The sequence below is a fragment of the Platalea leucorodia genome, assembly GCF_965183815.1.
Source record: "Platalea leucorodia genome assembly, chromosome: 1".
Classification (NCBI taxonomy): domain Eukaryota; kingdom Metazoa; phylum Chordata; class Aves; order Pelecaniformes; family Threskiornithidae; genus Platalea; species Platalea leucorodia.
This window is the reverse complement of record NC_138823.1, coordinates 9,198,159-9,214,148: the sequence shown is the minus strand read 5'-3', so window position 1 is coordinate 9,214,148 and position 15,990 is coordinate 9,198,159. Positions and strand designations below refer to the sequence as shown.

General features: G+C 38.8%; 1 protein-coding gene across 1 annotated transcript in view; it reads left to right on the top strand.

Moving 5' to 3' along the window:
- The window catches only part of TG (thyroglobulin), a gene marked incomplete at both ends in the record, with an annotated part of 159,517 nt that overhangs the window by 63,351 nt on the left and 80,176 nt on the right, over positions 1-15,990 (top strand). Inside the window, 4 exons of the mRNA XM_082325442.1 lie at positions 721-786; positions 11,561-11,695; positions 12,803-12,967; positions 14,897-15,119. Of these exons, the coding sequence (XP_082181568.1) occupies positions 721-786; positions 11,561-11,695; positions 12,803-12,967; positions 14,897-15,119 (589 nt within the window). The remainder of the gene's footprint in view (positions 1-720; positions 787-11,560; positions 11,696-12,802; positions 12,968-14,896; positions 15,120-15,990) is intronic.

Here is a 15,990-nt window from a genome sequence, read left to right as displayed (position 1 = left end):
TGCCAAAGTGAATGCTAAAACTCCTGAGTTTTTAGAAATATCTATTGGTTACATATATGGGCAGTGCAAAGTGGAAGAAGCAACCAGAAAATCTGATCTGTCTTCAGATTCTGTAGGGATGGTAATTTATTTTGTCTTAGTAGAGAATTTATAATGAATTGATTAGCTGAAGTGTTTTACAAACTATGAATGCAAAGGGGAAACTTCTTGTTTGTTATTTAAAATTACAAGATGTTTAAGGGAAATATTAGCACATGGTAAGTTTCATGTGTGGAAAATATGAATGATTATTTGAATTTTAATTTGGAAAGTTTCCTGCTGGAAACTGACTTGTTCCTAATTCTTGTTTTGAGAAATTCCAGTTTGCTAATTAGGAAGCAGAGAAAATCTCATGTCTCTTGTGATGCAGAAAACCAACTACAGAGAGAGGCATGGAAAAAAACACAGAACTACTCAAATGAGTTGTTCATAAATAACTGCATCTTGAAAAGTGTTTGTAGGAATGCTTATAAATACAGAAATTTAGGGAAGTCTGGTTTCATGTGTGAGCTCAAAAGGGTTAGCTAGCAAAGCAGCCTTGCATCCTTACTCCCAGTGTTTGTGGTGAGACGAAGCAACATTTAGATCCCAGAAGTAATGCTGGAAATATTGAGGTGTTGATTACATTTTAAACTTTCAGGTGTAATTGTTTTCACGTTTTGTTTTTTTTTCTGCTTTTAGCTGACTTGAAGAACACCATGCCTAACCTGTGTCCACCTGTTAGTTTACCTCTCAGGCCAGAAAGTGGTAAGTGTATTCATGTATGAAGCAAAAAAAAAAAGGAAACATCCTCTATTTCGTATGTATTGCTAAAAGATCACACTATAATGAAACGGTTGTGTTCCCCATGAGTTTACTCATTCAGGTGTTTACTCATTTTTGTTAATTGTGTATCATCTAAATGGAAGAATTGTTGTCATCCACAATGCTGGCCTAATGTCTCTCAAACTCACTGCCACAAGAGGTCACTGAGGCAAAATATTTGGCAGGATTGATGAAGAAATTTATTATTTATAAGTGTGGATATCACATCACTTTCAATGGATATAACTTCATATTTTAGTGCAGCGACCAATGAAGAAAAGCTCTGGCAAGGGTAGCCTCCCAAAAAGCTGTTTATTGAGTTATTGTCCACTGTTGTGGAGTTTCTAGCGCCTTTCTTGTAGCATCTGGTGCTTGCCAGGATGGCAAGGGATGTCAGATTAGACAAATCGCCAGCAGTTTCTGCCAGTAATGCTGAATGCAAGGAGTGACAATGAGTTTTCAAATAGATCCAAACAGTTGCAATAGAGATGCAAAGTCAAATTTAGCAAATCTAGTTTTCCCCAAAAAACAAGATGATGAAAGGGGCAGTTCCTCCAGAAATTAATGCAGGTTTATACTGCTTTATAATTGGTGGTACAGAAGAATGATAAACTCTATTCCCTTTAGTCCTTGTTTATGGTTTCCTGCAAGGGTGGGAATATTATCTCAAAGATTATTCAGAGCTGGATGACAAGAAATGTAGTATTTGAGGTGTGTGTTGGGTCCCACTTTTGAAGAGATGCTGTAACTTGCTATGACACCATCTTTTTTGTATCAGGAAGAAAAATTTATTACAGTCTTGCAGTATATCAACCTTACGGTACTCACATGTTATTTTGAAAGTAGGCGGATCCTCATAATAAATGAAACTTAACCACTGTCTTTCAGGGCTTTGCATTTATTGCCCCCTAAAAATATATGCAAATTGTCAACAGCTACAGGCTTCCCTGATGTGTCCTTTCCAGAAATACACAGCATATCTGCTAAATGCTGCATGTAACGGAAAGGAAGCAGGTTGACTAGTCATTAGATAACTCAATTGAACCCTCAGGTTAGACTGAAATTGAGAAGTCTCATCCATCTCTGCCCTTGATTATCTGTTTGATCTGAGCAAATTTGTTAATCTGTTTGTGTCTGTCTTTTCTTAAACCATAGGCAACTGGGCTTGCAGGAGGTGGTTAATATTCAGTATTGAGTTCAGAATTTATTACTAACCATTTCATCATCATATCTATGACTACTAGTCATTATCATGTTCAGACAATTTGTATTAGTAGTAGAATTTGTGCTTTTATAATGATCATTTTACTGTAATAGAAAACACGTATCTTTATAGGTAAACAGAAATAATTTCTGTGTGAAATGCTGGAAGGAGCTAGTGGGGTAATGTGTAGGTTGGGAAATTCAATTCCTTTGCAAAGTATTTTTCCCATGGCATGTAGAAAACTGCTTTACTAAAGCTTTCTTCCTCCCAGTGTGAAGCTTTGTAGTAATTTTGTCATTTTCCTTTTATGTTTTTCTTGCATTCTTAAATCTAGGAAAACAGTGACCTAAGCAGCACTTAATGAAATTAGATCTTTCTTTCTGTCATTTGCTTTTTACTCTAAAGACTGCTCAGAACTTAGCCACAGCAAGTGAGGTGCTCATCTTACCCTTAGCCACAATCTTGACCTATCACAACCATTTCCAGGTCAACTTTCCAAATGCAGAGCAACTAGGGAAGTCTCTGGTTTGCAAAGGTCTGGTTAACCACCCAAGTGAACAGAGCCTCCCATGAAGAGGCAGGATTCTGGATTGGAGTGGTTGTCCTGAGGACAGCAGTCAGGAGAAGTCACTGAATTATGAAGAGCGCAACTAGCCTGGTCATCAAATTAGCACTGGTATCCTCTAGTCTTTGCGTCTCTGACACCAGTGTGTGCAGCAATACATTCAAAATGCAACTGGGCACCATCTGTCCTTCTTACGTTCTGCCTCATTTTGACAGTAAAAGTACCAGCCTGGTTATTTACGTCAGATTGCTATCTCTGTCGCATTGTCAGAGGTTTTGGAAAATTTTCAAAAAAACTGTTTCCAAACTCTTTATGATTATATATGTTATATTAATATATGCTGTAGAAGATTAATGGGTTTAGAATTGGACATCACAGAAAAGCTAGCAGTGACTGAATTTTCTACATTGTGGTATTGCTTGTACATGGGGAAAAAAATTAATACTGTGACTCCTGTGTAGTAGCCAGATGACGAGTGTGAGAAAATGTCACTATTGAAAGGGCACTGTCGTGAGTGTGCGTATATATGGATGTGTATGCATGTAAGCATATACATATACATACAAAAAATACATAAAACTTTCCATCAAAAGATCAGAAAGATACTTAAATTTTAATACTTTGCCAGAAGGCTCTGTGAAATAATGAAGTTAATGTTATGTCCAATCTAGAGTCTGAGTTTATTGAAGCACTATTAAGGCCTATATTTTAATAGACAGTTAATGCATTTGCCTCATTTTCTAGTTAGCCAATTTGCAACGCTCAGAGCAGTGGATGTTGTTGATGCTGTCTCACATAACATCCTCACAGAAACTGATGAAGTAAGGTCTAGGTAAACCAACAGTGAGGCAGACTAAATGCTGGCTGAACTGCTGGGCACAGAGTTGTAATCCAGCTGGAAGCCAGTCATTGGTGTACCCCCAGAGCTGATACTGGGGCTAATACTGTTTAACGTCTTGAATAATGACCTGAACAATGGGACAGAGTGTACTTGCAGTGAATTTGCAGATGACAAAATGTTGGTTCAAACTAATAGAACTATTGGCTCCTTTGCTGTCTTTCCTTAGGCGGTCAGGAGAGCAAGATTTGCAAGCTGAGGTAACATCTTAAATTAGCTGATTTATATAGTTGTAAGAAGGTGCATTTTGAGGAATCTGAGACATACTGCAGGAGGCCAGGTTGTTAAATACCAGCTTCTCCATTTCTACCGCTGTGGAAGATTGTCACTTCAGATTTGAGCATCTCTGAAGAACCAATGGAATCCTTCTGCTGTGGAGATGTCAAAATGCTATTCTTTAATTAAAAACAAAACAAAACAAAACACAAACAAACCTGTCAAGATTTTCCATTTTCCCCCTGAATAAGCTGGAAAACACTCTTTAAAAGAAAATTTTATGGCCCCAAAACCATTTTCTGTGTCTGTTCTACAGTGAAGCCAGCTCTCCCAGCGCTAGATTGTCTTTCTTTGAATTGTCACCAGGACTTAATGTGTCTCACTTTCTATGTTATTTAAACTCAGAACATCACTGGTTGTGTTTTGTTTTGTTTTGTTTTAAAGCTTGCATATACAATCTTTAACTGCCCAAAGTGAGCCAAGGACAGATAGAATGATTTAACTTATCCTAATATCTGCCTGAAGGCAGAAATCCTTGAGCCAAGGAGCTGCAAGGGGTACTGTCCAGCCCTGTTAGTCCCACTGTACACAAAGGGGAATTCTATTGCCGTCACTATAGGTTTAAAAGATGAAAATTTGAGACCAAATGCTTTTGTCTTACCCAAATCATTTATTGGAGCTTCTTTCACTGAAACTCTCCCTAAATAAATTAAGCAAAACCATGCATTTGTTTTCTTTCTTTTTCCCAGTCTGGGCTTTTGAAGATGTTCATGAGCAGAAATCTTCATAAAACCTCTAGCGCTTTGAATCTGCAATGGCAAAAATAATTTTCAGTAGCAGCTTCCTTTCACGCGCAGTCATAGAGCAGCCTGCAGCCACCAGGAAAATTAAAAAAAAACCAAAACCCTTCCCAATGTCTCAGGAGAGACACAGCAAGAGGGAAGGCAAGAGGTCCTCCCTGTTGATTGCCTGGTACCAGATCGTTCATCCAGCATCCCATTTCATCCCTGTGATTTCTTTTGACAGCCTGAGGTTCCCATTTGCTTTCCCCAGGTTATGCTCCCTACAAGCAGCACTGCTAAGCATTTCTAACACTCATTACATGCCTCATTAGTCTGCAAATAAGGGGAATTAAGTGCTCCATAGTGCCAGCAGGTCACTGCTGTCTGGCAGGGGGGAGGTGAGCTGCACGCTGTCCTTAGCGACTTTTACCTGAATTCTTGTTGCTTTGCCGTTGCTTCAACGTCTTTTGCCTATTTGTATTCTTCCAATACCCTTTGTGATACAAGGTTAAACTCTCCAAGTCATCTTCATCACTAATCTGTAGTGCGTTTAACTGAATGTGTGGTTTTTGTCTTTAACTAAATGAATACTTTTATTTGTACTTGTATCATATGGAGCAGAGCATGCTCCTGCTGGTCAGTTGTGATTTCCACGTAGTTTCTGTTATCCGAGAAATAATGCTTGAGAAATAGATAGCTTGAACAGACTGGGAAAGTCCAACTTGTTATGTTTGGAGCATTTTTTCCCCTGAAGAAGTTAATGTGCTGTGATGACACTGAGTATGGAACCATCTGTGGTGAGTTTCAGGTATGATCTGTGACCTTTAACGATGGGAGGACAGCTGTTATTTTAAGACTGCCCGTGCTGAAAATGCTAATATGTCATGCTGCAGCCTTGGTTTACTTATGCTAGTATTTAAATAACAACTCCGCTGAGTTGTGTGAGTAGGGAGGAATGTTATGTAAAAGAGAAAATAGTCAGGTCTCATAATTAGGTTTGAGATGGAACTTTCTGCAGCCAGCTGTAAGATACAGGCAGATAAGAAATTTTTTTAATAAGAAATTATGTATTGATATTTTATGATTGTATAATGCTGTTATTCAAAGGGTTTATGCACAGAGGTTTGAGCTGTGGAAGTTTTTATGTCTTTCCAATTAAGACTGAAAGAAGCAAAACAATCTATGAAACATGTTACCTGGCTTTTTAGAAGGAATACTTGTGCTGCAAGCAAACTGGAGAGCCTGCAAATATTCCCTTGCATGTGGAAGGGAGGAGTGGCACTGATGTATAACTTCTGTTTTTGTACTTTGTCGTGAGATTTATGAATTGTATACAGTAATTATCCAAATTTTAATGAACATTTGTGTCTTCAGGTTCCTCAGTTTTAAATATGATTTAGATTTGGCAACTGCTAGCATGACAATGGCCTTTAAATGGGGATCTCTGCATGGGACTGCAGAGCGTGTACAGATCATATGGGCTTCATGCCCGCTCCATCCGAATCAAGTAAATCATTGAGAAACCACCGAGGCATATGGATGTAATGATCTTTAGGCCCTTCCTGTTTCTGCCTCCTGTGATCCCCTAATTATTTATAGCCGTTCCCTCGATGCAGGGCTGAGTAGTGACTATGGGATTTTCCGACATGGGAATAAATTTCCCATTGGGCTATCTTAGCACATGGCATATTTCCATTCTCAACAGAGATGCTGATGGTAGTACAGGTGCTGATGTAGCTGACTTTGATGATTAATAGTATCATTTGCCTTCCTGCTTTCCCACAATGCTGAACGTATGTCAGAGAGATCTTTGGTGTGAAACAAAGACAGACTTTTTTATCCATCCTCAGGAACTGATCTACCATGCCTCCATACAGCATATTGGACCTCTGGTATAGAATTACTCTATTGTTGGTCTTAAGTTTGATTTTTATTCTGTTTGTAAACATGAGGATTTTAGCTTTTTGAAAACAGCTTATTTTAAACCTGGATAAATATCTGGTATGTTTTTTAGTATTCTATTACTATACCACTTACTATAATTCGCACTACTGAAGGAGGCAGAAAGTTTGCATTTAACATGAGCATAGCAAGTTGGCTCACTGCTGAAGGCCATAAATAACACATTTGTTAGTTTGTGACGTTTGTCTGAGGTGTGATTATAGTTATTATGCAGCAGTTTTAAGAAAATAACTCATTTTGAATTATTCAGATCTCAGTGGATGGACAAAAATGAGAAGCAGCTATATTTTTGAAAAAGTATATTTTCTGCAGGTCCACTCTGAGTTGGTGATTTGCTGGTTTTGGAGATTGTTGGTATACAGACAGGTTAGGAGTCTTCATTGGAAAAAACCTCTGAATGCTAGGAATATAAAGCACTGAGTTCAGTCTGTAAACATGTTTTTGGCTTGAGTCGGGACTATTAAATATAGCTCACAAATTTCAGAATTAAGATCACAATTTGTCTTTCAAACATAAATTAGGCATACTAGACCCAGACATCTGATTTATGTACCTCCTTAATCTCATGTTAACCTCATCTGAATATATGTACCTCCTCAACTTCAAGAATTTTCTTCTAAATTTAACTTGTTATTTTGTTGCACTTCTGTATCTCTGTTTCCTTATATCAAAGGTCAAATTTTCCAGCAAACTCAGAACTGACCTCTCTTTGCTTCCACTGACGCCAGTGATGAAACTTTTGTTGATTTTATGAAAAGGATTTTATAATGCCATTGCCTGTGAAGTGGGAGGTTGAACTCTGTGCCCCCAGGAAATCTATTCCAGTCTTGTGATCCTATGACTTGAGTGGGAACAGAGTAAGGCCAGCGTGAGTCCTTTTGCAAATCCAGTCTTAAACCTTGCCTACCCAAACAAGAACATCTGGAAGCAGGAGACTCTTGGTATGGGACATCTATAATTTTGCAATAAAAGTTACAGGGCTGGCTGGATTCAGAGTGCTGTAATTATCCAATCAAAGCATTTGCCAAAATGTGGTTTGGAAGGTCAGAGCTTAACCTATATATAAACCAGAAATGTCTTCCAGCCCATCAGGTGCACTATGCGTTTTCAGTAAAGCAGTGCCAGTTTGTAGCTGTGTGCCTTGTGAGAGCAGTTTCTAGACGAAGTAAGTTTAGATCAGCCGTGGAAAGTTCTGTTTTGCCCACGTAATGAAGTGGGTGTGCATGGCTGCAGGCATTTCTGGATCTGCTGGCAGGAGAAGGGAAGAAGGAAACAACTAATAGCCAAAATCTCTTTCTCAGCTAATGGCTGGCTGGCAATGTCCACAGTGGTGCCATGGAAGGCGCTGGGTTAAAGGGCTATTTTCTGTCATTAAAATAAGCATTAGTGTTTCTGCATTTATCTGCATCTGGGGTGAGCTGGGCAGAAGATCGGAAAGGGAAAACACTGGAAGTCTCAGTACATAAATCTGATCTGAGATTATGAATGCTTCATCCAGGACTGAGAATGAAAAAAAACCCCACAAACTCCAAACCAACCCCAAAAACAAGCCCATGTGGGTAGTGGGAGGTTGCAAGGGTCACTTCTGTGAGATTTGGGGTGAAGAATAAGCAAAATAAAATGTGTTTTAGGTATGAATGTATGATCTATAGATGTTTGCATCATGAGTGGTCACTCTTGTGTGCCTAGCATGGGCTGCAAAGTGCCTATTGTGTCTTACATGTATTTAGAATGAATGTTATTAACTTGACTCTACCCCACATAAAGGGATAAAATAAACATCTTTTAATCTAGAAATAGGAAGTTTAGCTTGTGATCAAATGTAGAACACATTACATGCACCTAATAATGGCAGTGTGCACTCGCAACCTTAATTTAAGCACCTTCAAAAAATTTTAGTAATGGTAAGGTAGTAAACCACAGGGAAATAGATACAGGAGGCGAAATTCAAGTGTCAGAGGTTTAAATCCAATGAATTTATTTGGCTTTTATAGAATTGTTTTGAATTTCCTTCCTGAGAGAGTAGAATTTAGCTTAGCAAGAATGTTTCTGAATGTTTGACCTGTGGGCAAAAGGAGGCATATGAGGATTATGAGACTTGCCCGAGGTCACTCAGTGGGTCAGGGAAGCTATGGGAAGAGAGTCAGGCTGGTGAAATATTTTCCAAAACCACTGATACACCCAGACTTGTTGACTTACAATGGAATTCAGACAAGGCTCTTTTTTGAAAGAACCATAGCTAGTAATTTGAAGCGTTATGTCTGAACCTAGAGAGATTACTTGTTCCAGTAGTAGGACCTCAGTTATTAGTACTGTACACAGTGCAAGATGGCAACATTGCTCTTATGTAAAAACAAAGTTTAAGTCATTTTGATTAAAAAAAATATCTTTTCTTGTTCATGTTTTCAGGAAAAAAAAAAATAGAAATAATTGAAAACATAAACTGACAAGATATAATCTGGAAAAGTAAGACCTGGGGGATCTAGTAGTGCAGGCAGATAATCTCTGGAGAGGATATAATGGCTAATTCTCCATCACTTACACAGTTGATTTCTATTTTTAAGTATCTTTCTAAATAAATGCGGCAAACTGTCACCTTGGATGTAGAGGCTGAAATTTTCTAACATGGGTCATGGAACAGGTCATATTAGACAGTTTTAAAATAGAGAAACCATTGTCAATATGAAATGTAGTAATTTCCAAATGACTAAAATTACCCTGTTCCTCTAAAATAATTGAATAGTCAGTACTTAAGGGGAAGAAAAAATTAAGTGCAGTGGGTCTGTTGCACCACTCAGGCTGTGATTGCAGGGTCATTGCTCCCTAGCTGACTCCCTCTGAATACAGTGCTGATGCTGACTTTGCTACTCTGTGATATCAAGTAAGCTTGTGGTCTTTAACGTATGACAGTGCAATACCAAATTAAATTTCATTTCTACTTAGCTGGAGACTTTCAGCCTCTATCTCTTAGAAGAGTTGCTCCCAAATATAACAGGAATAGAATGATTTTGAAGTGGCTGAAAAGGGCCCATGGGACCCAGTGCTGCTTTTTTGCCACTAGTTCACAGATGTGAACTAGGGCTGGGCTGTGTGGGAAGCTCTATGGAGTACAGTAGGTTGGTTCCTCATCCATGCTTGAGGTTTACACTTCCTTGGGAAGGATTTACGTTGCAAAAGCAAAGACATTTAGCATCAACATAGAGCCCTGGGTTGTAGCAGTTACCCTGTGTTGTCATTAATTATTTGGAATAAAATAATTTTGAAATCTAATTTAGGCATTGCTATTCCCTGCCTATTTGCTCAAGGATCGACACAACCAGGCTAGTCTGTGGTCTGTTTTGGGTCTTGGGTTCTCATCAACCGAACAAGTATGTCAACACCAGGATTTCCAAGTTGCAGGGAGGGCATGCCACAGCCCTGGTTGTATGAACCCCAGATCTCAGCTTCAGATTTAATGTTGAGCGGTATGGTCACAGCTGTCTTTCTGTGCGGAGGGGAAGGAAGGAAACTTTGGCCATCCTTGCAAGTCACCCATTTCTCAGAAGACTAAAAGAAATCTTTGATGGATTGAACAGTCACAACTTTTGCATCGGTGTGGTAAATGAACTCAAGCAACAGGGCAAGATCTGCTCACTAGGAATAGCAAGGCAACAGCTGACTCAGCTCTGTCCTCGCCCTACAATTACATGGAGAGGGTAACACCAACCTCCTGTTTAGGACTCAGTGGCCACAGCAGGGCCCTTTTGCTTTTAAAATATATTGAACTGTTGAAAGGAACTAAACTAATTAAAGGCCCATTCTTTCCCAAGCCTTCTTTTTTTGCTTTCAGTGTACAAAATTGAGAGCCTGCAGATATTTTTATCTGTTTGTGTTTGAGAAAAGAATGTTTGTGGCATTTTTTTAAATCCACTGTGAGACAGAAGAATAATTTTTGATGAATACTAGAGTCAGTATGTATGTGTATATATATGCTTCCACATGTATATGCATGTGTACATGTATATACGTGAATAAATGTCTGTATATATGTAAAATCACATGTGTGTGTATACATATATACATATTTGTGCATGTATACATATGAAATAGAATTAAATCTTAATTATGTAGCAGTTAAATGACATTAGAACAGTTCATAGAATTTCATGTAATTCTGTCCAGGAAATCAAATTAAAATGATCAAAATAATCCTTGTGACCTTTAAAAAAAAATTCTGTAAATCTGTGAAAATTGCATGTGCTTCTGTGGGAGTTTGGTCGATTGCTTGCAAGGGAAGTGAAGAGAAATAACATTTGCGAAAACCGTTGTCTCGTTTTCACTTAGTCTGTAAGGTCAGGACTTGCTCTCTGTGTGTAGATGTACACAGGCAACAGAGAGAGCACCATTTCAGCTACTCACATGAGGTTCCCTATGCAGACAACATGGACATCTGGCACATGTAATCAGTGGATCCCTGGGGGTGATTTGTCTTATCCTTAAGCAGACATCTAAAGCAGGATGGAGATATTGTATAGTAAAACTGTCTGTTCCTCCTGATAGTACAAGGAGTCTAGTGTAATTAACTCGGATGTAGACATCTACCTTGCAGGTGACTGAGGTGAAGCCTACCTTAGGAAACCAGCTCCTGTTTTAGATACAGATGTGGATGTCTGCTGCAGGTTCTGGGAGTGCTCGGTCACATGCAGGATCCTCTACTTGCTTTCCAAGGAATTAGTGGCTGTACCTGCTCAGGAGCTCATGTGGAAGCATTATGACCCATGTCCTTTATTGTAATTAGGCCTGTTCAGAAAGCTTTTATTTAAATCCGTTGGATTTACATGCAAACCCGGATAGAGCTGCTCCCGATTTATCTCTTTATTAACTGAATACCTTTGTAAACCTAGTTGTACATGACCTCTGAAGATGGGACTGGACCCTCTAGTCAGTCAGAGACCTTTGAACATTATATTTCATTTATTCCCAGCTGATCCAAAGGAAGGTGAAAGTCTTTCATTGGGGAACTACCCAGTGCTTTTACTTCTATATTATTTTCCTCTGAAGTTTTTACTGGTTCTTCTGCTTATATTATTTCTGTGTGGTTCATTTTACAGAGTATTCGGATATATGGCAACCCTTAAATGTATCCTCTGTCCTCGTGGATTCATCCATCTCAAACTTTGAAGTTGTGCAAGTTAGTAGAGATATATCCAATGACTTCTCCACTGCCAGAGACTTGTGTCTATCCGGTAAGAAATAGCTATTCATAGCTTTACAGAAAATGCTGGCTAGTGAGCCTGAAAAATCAAGAACAGCTTCCCCCTCCTCCTTCTAACATAGATACACTGATTTTACCTATTTTTAAAGACTACCCCAATGTTTCTGAATTTGAGAGAAGGGACCTGAAATAGTTTATCTAATGAAAGATAAAATAGACAAAAAATGCCATACAGTGATTACATAATTTTGACACCTCTTGGATGCAGAGATCTCTTGCTTCTCCAGGCATTGTACAACTTGGAGAATATTGTAGTGAATAATTAAAGGGATGATGTTGTTGTTTTGTAAAGAACAGTTAAGGGAAGCTCACTGAGTGAGACAGATGGTAGAGCCACCTACCATTATGTAAAGTAACCTGCAGCTGTGGTGCGTGAGGGCAGGTTAACTGAGAGCTGGGATGAAGCAGGGGTTGGGCTGTAGTAACAACAAAGGGAACTGCTTTGATCAATAGCTTGACTAGACAGCAATAGAGTCCTTTAACTTCACATGACTGGCAAATCCTCGATGCCGCAGAGTGGTAGAAATAAGGAAAAGTTCCCCCCTGCTGCAGAAGATGGTCCTTGGAATGGTCCCACTTTTTGCAGTAGACGGTCCTCACCTTATGAGGGTGAGCAGTGTAATTTATTGTTTTTTTCTTTTCCTGTAACTGTTCAAAGGAACCTTTCTAAAGGAAAAGTGTTGAATACCCACCTCTGAGTACAAACTGGGATGAGTGAGAGGATCACTTTTCTTATTCTGAAATCTTTCCCTGGGGCTCCCTCGGGACTGTTTGAATTCAGCTGGGGTCCTCAGAACTTCATTAGAAAACGTTTTTCTTGTAAAACCTGTGATACCAGTTCTCTTGCTGTATTGCTCCATTTTAAAGCCAATATAACCTTTTGTCCTTTGGCTATTTTGGAGAATGTTCTGGGAATCTGAGGACATTTATGTCCCATTATTCTGCTTTAGAGCTACTTCATATCCTTGTTGCTTGGCCTGTTGTAAAACCTTTATTTTAAGCATCTTATAACAATGTCATAAAAAATACTTTGAGAATACATTTTTACCTTCTCTTTTCTTCACGATTTACCTCACAGCTTGTTCAAAGAACCAGTCCTGTATAGTGGTTACACTGGAAATCCAGCCTTCGGCAGTAAGATGCCTTTTTTACCCTGATACGCAGATATGCACACATGGCCTGCAAGGGCACAGCTGCCGGGTTTTACTCCAAGAGCCAGCTACATATATCTATAGGAGACAAGGTAAGAGCAGGTTAAGGGTGTGGAGGAAGGAACTCAACTATGGTGGCCTGTGCACAATTCTTGTGAATGGAAGAGTAAGGAAATCCTCACCAGACATAAAGCAGTATGGATGTCCCCTAGGCAATTGCCCATTGCTGTTTTAGTGGAGTTACAGCTAAGAGGGATGGGAAAATGTCCCCAAATAATAGTCTTTATAAAAATGCACGAAATCATAGCGTTACCATCTAGTGTTGAAGCAGGTATAATAAAGGAAGTCTAGTCTATGAAAGATGTTTTGGAAAGTGCAGAATGGTAAAAACAAACAAAAAAACAGCAATGAAAGTCCAGCTCCTTCCTTTTCAATTGCAGAAGATGTTTCTATATGTTCTTCCTTTTAAACTCTGAGAATAACACAAGGCGTGTTGAAAACCCACTGTCAATTGAAAGCCTTAAGGACCATCTCTGGAGAAAACAAACAAACAAAAACAAGCAAAAACCCCTAAACCAAAATGAACTAATATTTTAAAGAAGTGAAAATGATTTAAGAGAGAAATAGAAGTTGTGTAGACTGGTAAAAATTCTATTGTTTGGCTATGTACTTACTTGTAACTGTAAGTTTTGTTGTTTTTTTCCCTTGATTTTAAAAGACACTGCTTTCTTTTCATGTAATACTGATTATTTCTTTTATTAGAAGTAATTAGAAAACAGGTAACAGTAAGGGGGAAAGGAAGAAATATTTCCTTTTCTCTTCACTGAAATTTCTGTGAAGAACTGTCAAATCAATGGGAACCTTCTAGGTTCAAACTCAATGAGCAAAAAAGGGGTTTATCATTGTCAAGTGAAGCAAAATCACAGACTGAGACATAAAAGCTAGACTTGTGTGTTTGCATATTTATGCACAATTTTGGTTTTAGTCATGTGAGTTAGAATTTGGTTCTTGCCTATCAAATACATTGTTTTAGGAGAGAAATAGTACAAGGTATCACTTAGCTCTGTTTGAAAGTAAGGCATTACTGAAAAACCTCTTCTTTGGATAGATAGCCAATGATTCAGATAATCCTTATATAAAAAAGAAAAAAAAAAATTGGATCAAACTATAACCCCCTAATATTTCATAATTTTCTGCAAGCAAAAAATAAATTCAGATAGCAGTTATGTTTGATCTAAAATGTAGATACTGGCATAAGTTCTGTGGAAGAAAATGGCAGTATTCACAATAGAGTGTAAGGCAAGAGATGGTGATGAAGGCCCCCTGGTACCCTACACTCTTGCATTCCCTTCTCTGGCACGTGGAAGGCACACATGTGCCTGACTTAAAGTGAGCACTTGCACTGGTGATTCCCACTTCAAGAACAGCAGTCCCTACACAGGACTGTAGAGAATTTGGACATGGGTTGTGCTCATTGCCTTCTGTTGAAGCTCTTCTGTCTCGCATGATGAAACAGCTATTGGAAAGGGGACTGAAGGTTGGACTTGATCTTAAGGGTCTTTTCCAACCTAAAAAATTCCATGATGCTATGAAGTGCAAGTCTTTCCTGCTGAGAGCCCAAACCAATGAGCTGTGTGGTTATCTTTCCTCTCTCTGACTTGCTATAAATGTTTAAAGGTTTAACATTGTGCTTTTTAGAGCTGAGGGGGAGAAGGAAGTCTGAAAATCTCTCTCCCTTTTTGTAGAAATGCTCAGATTTATATTCTAATGTGATGTCTGATCTGGAAGAAATGTTTGATTAAGGTTTTGGACAGTTAAATGTTCGTATCCAGCAGCTAACATCTAGCATAGCATCAAGTATTTTATAGGGAGAGAATAACAGGAATTTATCTATGTTTCATTTAAAGAAGTCAATTAGACACTTAACAGTTTAAAATTAAGGGAAATAGGATTAATTTTCATTTCTGAAATGGTACTAACTTGAAAAATCAAATTATTTTTCCTCTGTTCCCCCCCAACAGATTTATTCCTGCCCATTTCTGAATTAGATTTAACCCCATCTGTGTACATCCCATCCCACGGAGATCTGATGGGCAAATCCCAGGTGATCCGTGTTGGCTTGGAGTGGAGAAATATCAGCCAGTTCCTGGGGATCCCGTATGCTGCACCTCCCCTTGCAGAGAGGCGCTTCATGCCTCCAGAGCCATTTGCTTGGGTGGAAACCTGGAATGCTACTGTGGCTCGGTAAGAAAAGCCTTTGATCATCTGCAGACACGCTTGTTCTGTCCAGGTGTATGAAAGTAGCTGGAGTGACGACCATGATATTCATGTCCTTTCTTACAAAAGAACCTATACGGTACAGATTAATATGAGTTTGGGACTTTGTTTAGCAAAAAGAGTAATTTCTCTGTCTATATGTGAATGCGTGCAAGCACCTCAAGAAGAAAGGCAGATTCCAGTACTTGAGTCTAGGCATAACTCCCCATTGACTGTCTGCTGTCAATCCATTTTCTTTCTGAGTATTTATACAGGTATTTATAACACTTATACAAATACATTTTGTTCCTGCTGAGCCATTAAATTTGTAGAATATTTAATCAAACAGGGGTACTTTAACATTGATGTAACCAGAAGCTGTGGGCCTCATACAGAAATTCTCTGCCTGGTAGTGTCTAGGAGATCAGGCTGAAGGACCCAGGGAGTCTTTTCTGTCCAAAAACTATTAAAAAGCAAATACTTGCTAAATGGCTTGGACAGAAGTACAGAAGTTATAAACATTTTAAGTAATGCCTTAAGAGGAAACGAGCGCTAGGAGCTGTATTAGCAGATGGGCTAAATTTCTCTTAAGTCCCTGTATCTAATGTTTCCCGTTGGCTGGCTCTGAATCTCCAGGGCTGTACAGGCATCACTGTTCAGAGAGTTTAGGTTGGAGGCACTCTGTAGACACAGCCTTTGTGTGCATGTTTGTGTTTCATTTAGTCTTAAGATATGCGTCTTCATTTTGTTGCATTGGGGAAGCAAAATGACAAATTGTGAATGTGTATTTCTTAAAGAAAAGAGGGTTTGGGTGACACTACTTAGTGTATCTGTGCTGTGGAACATGTTGGGACAGTGG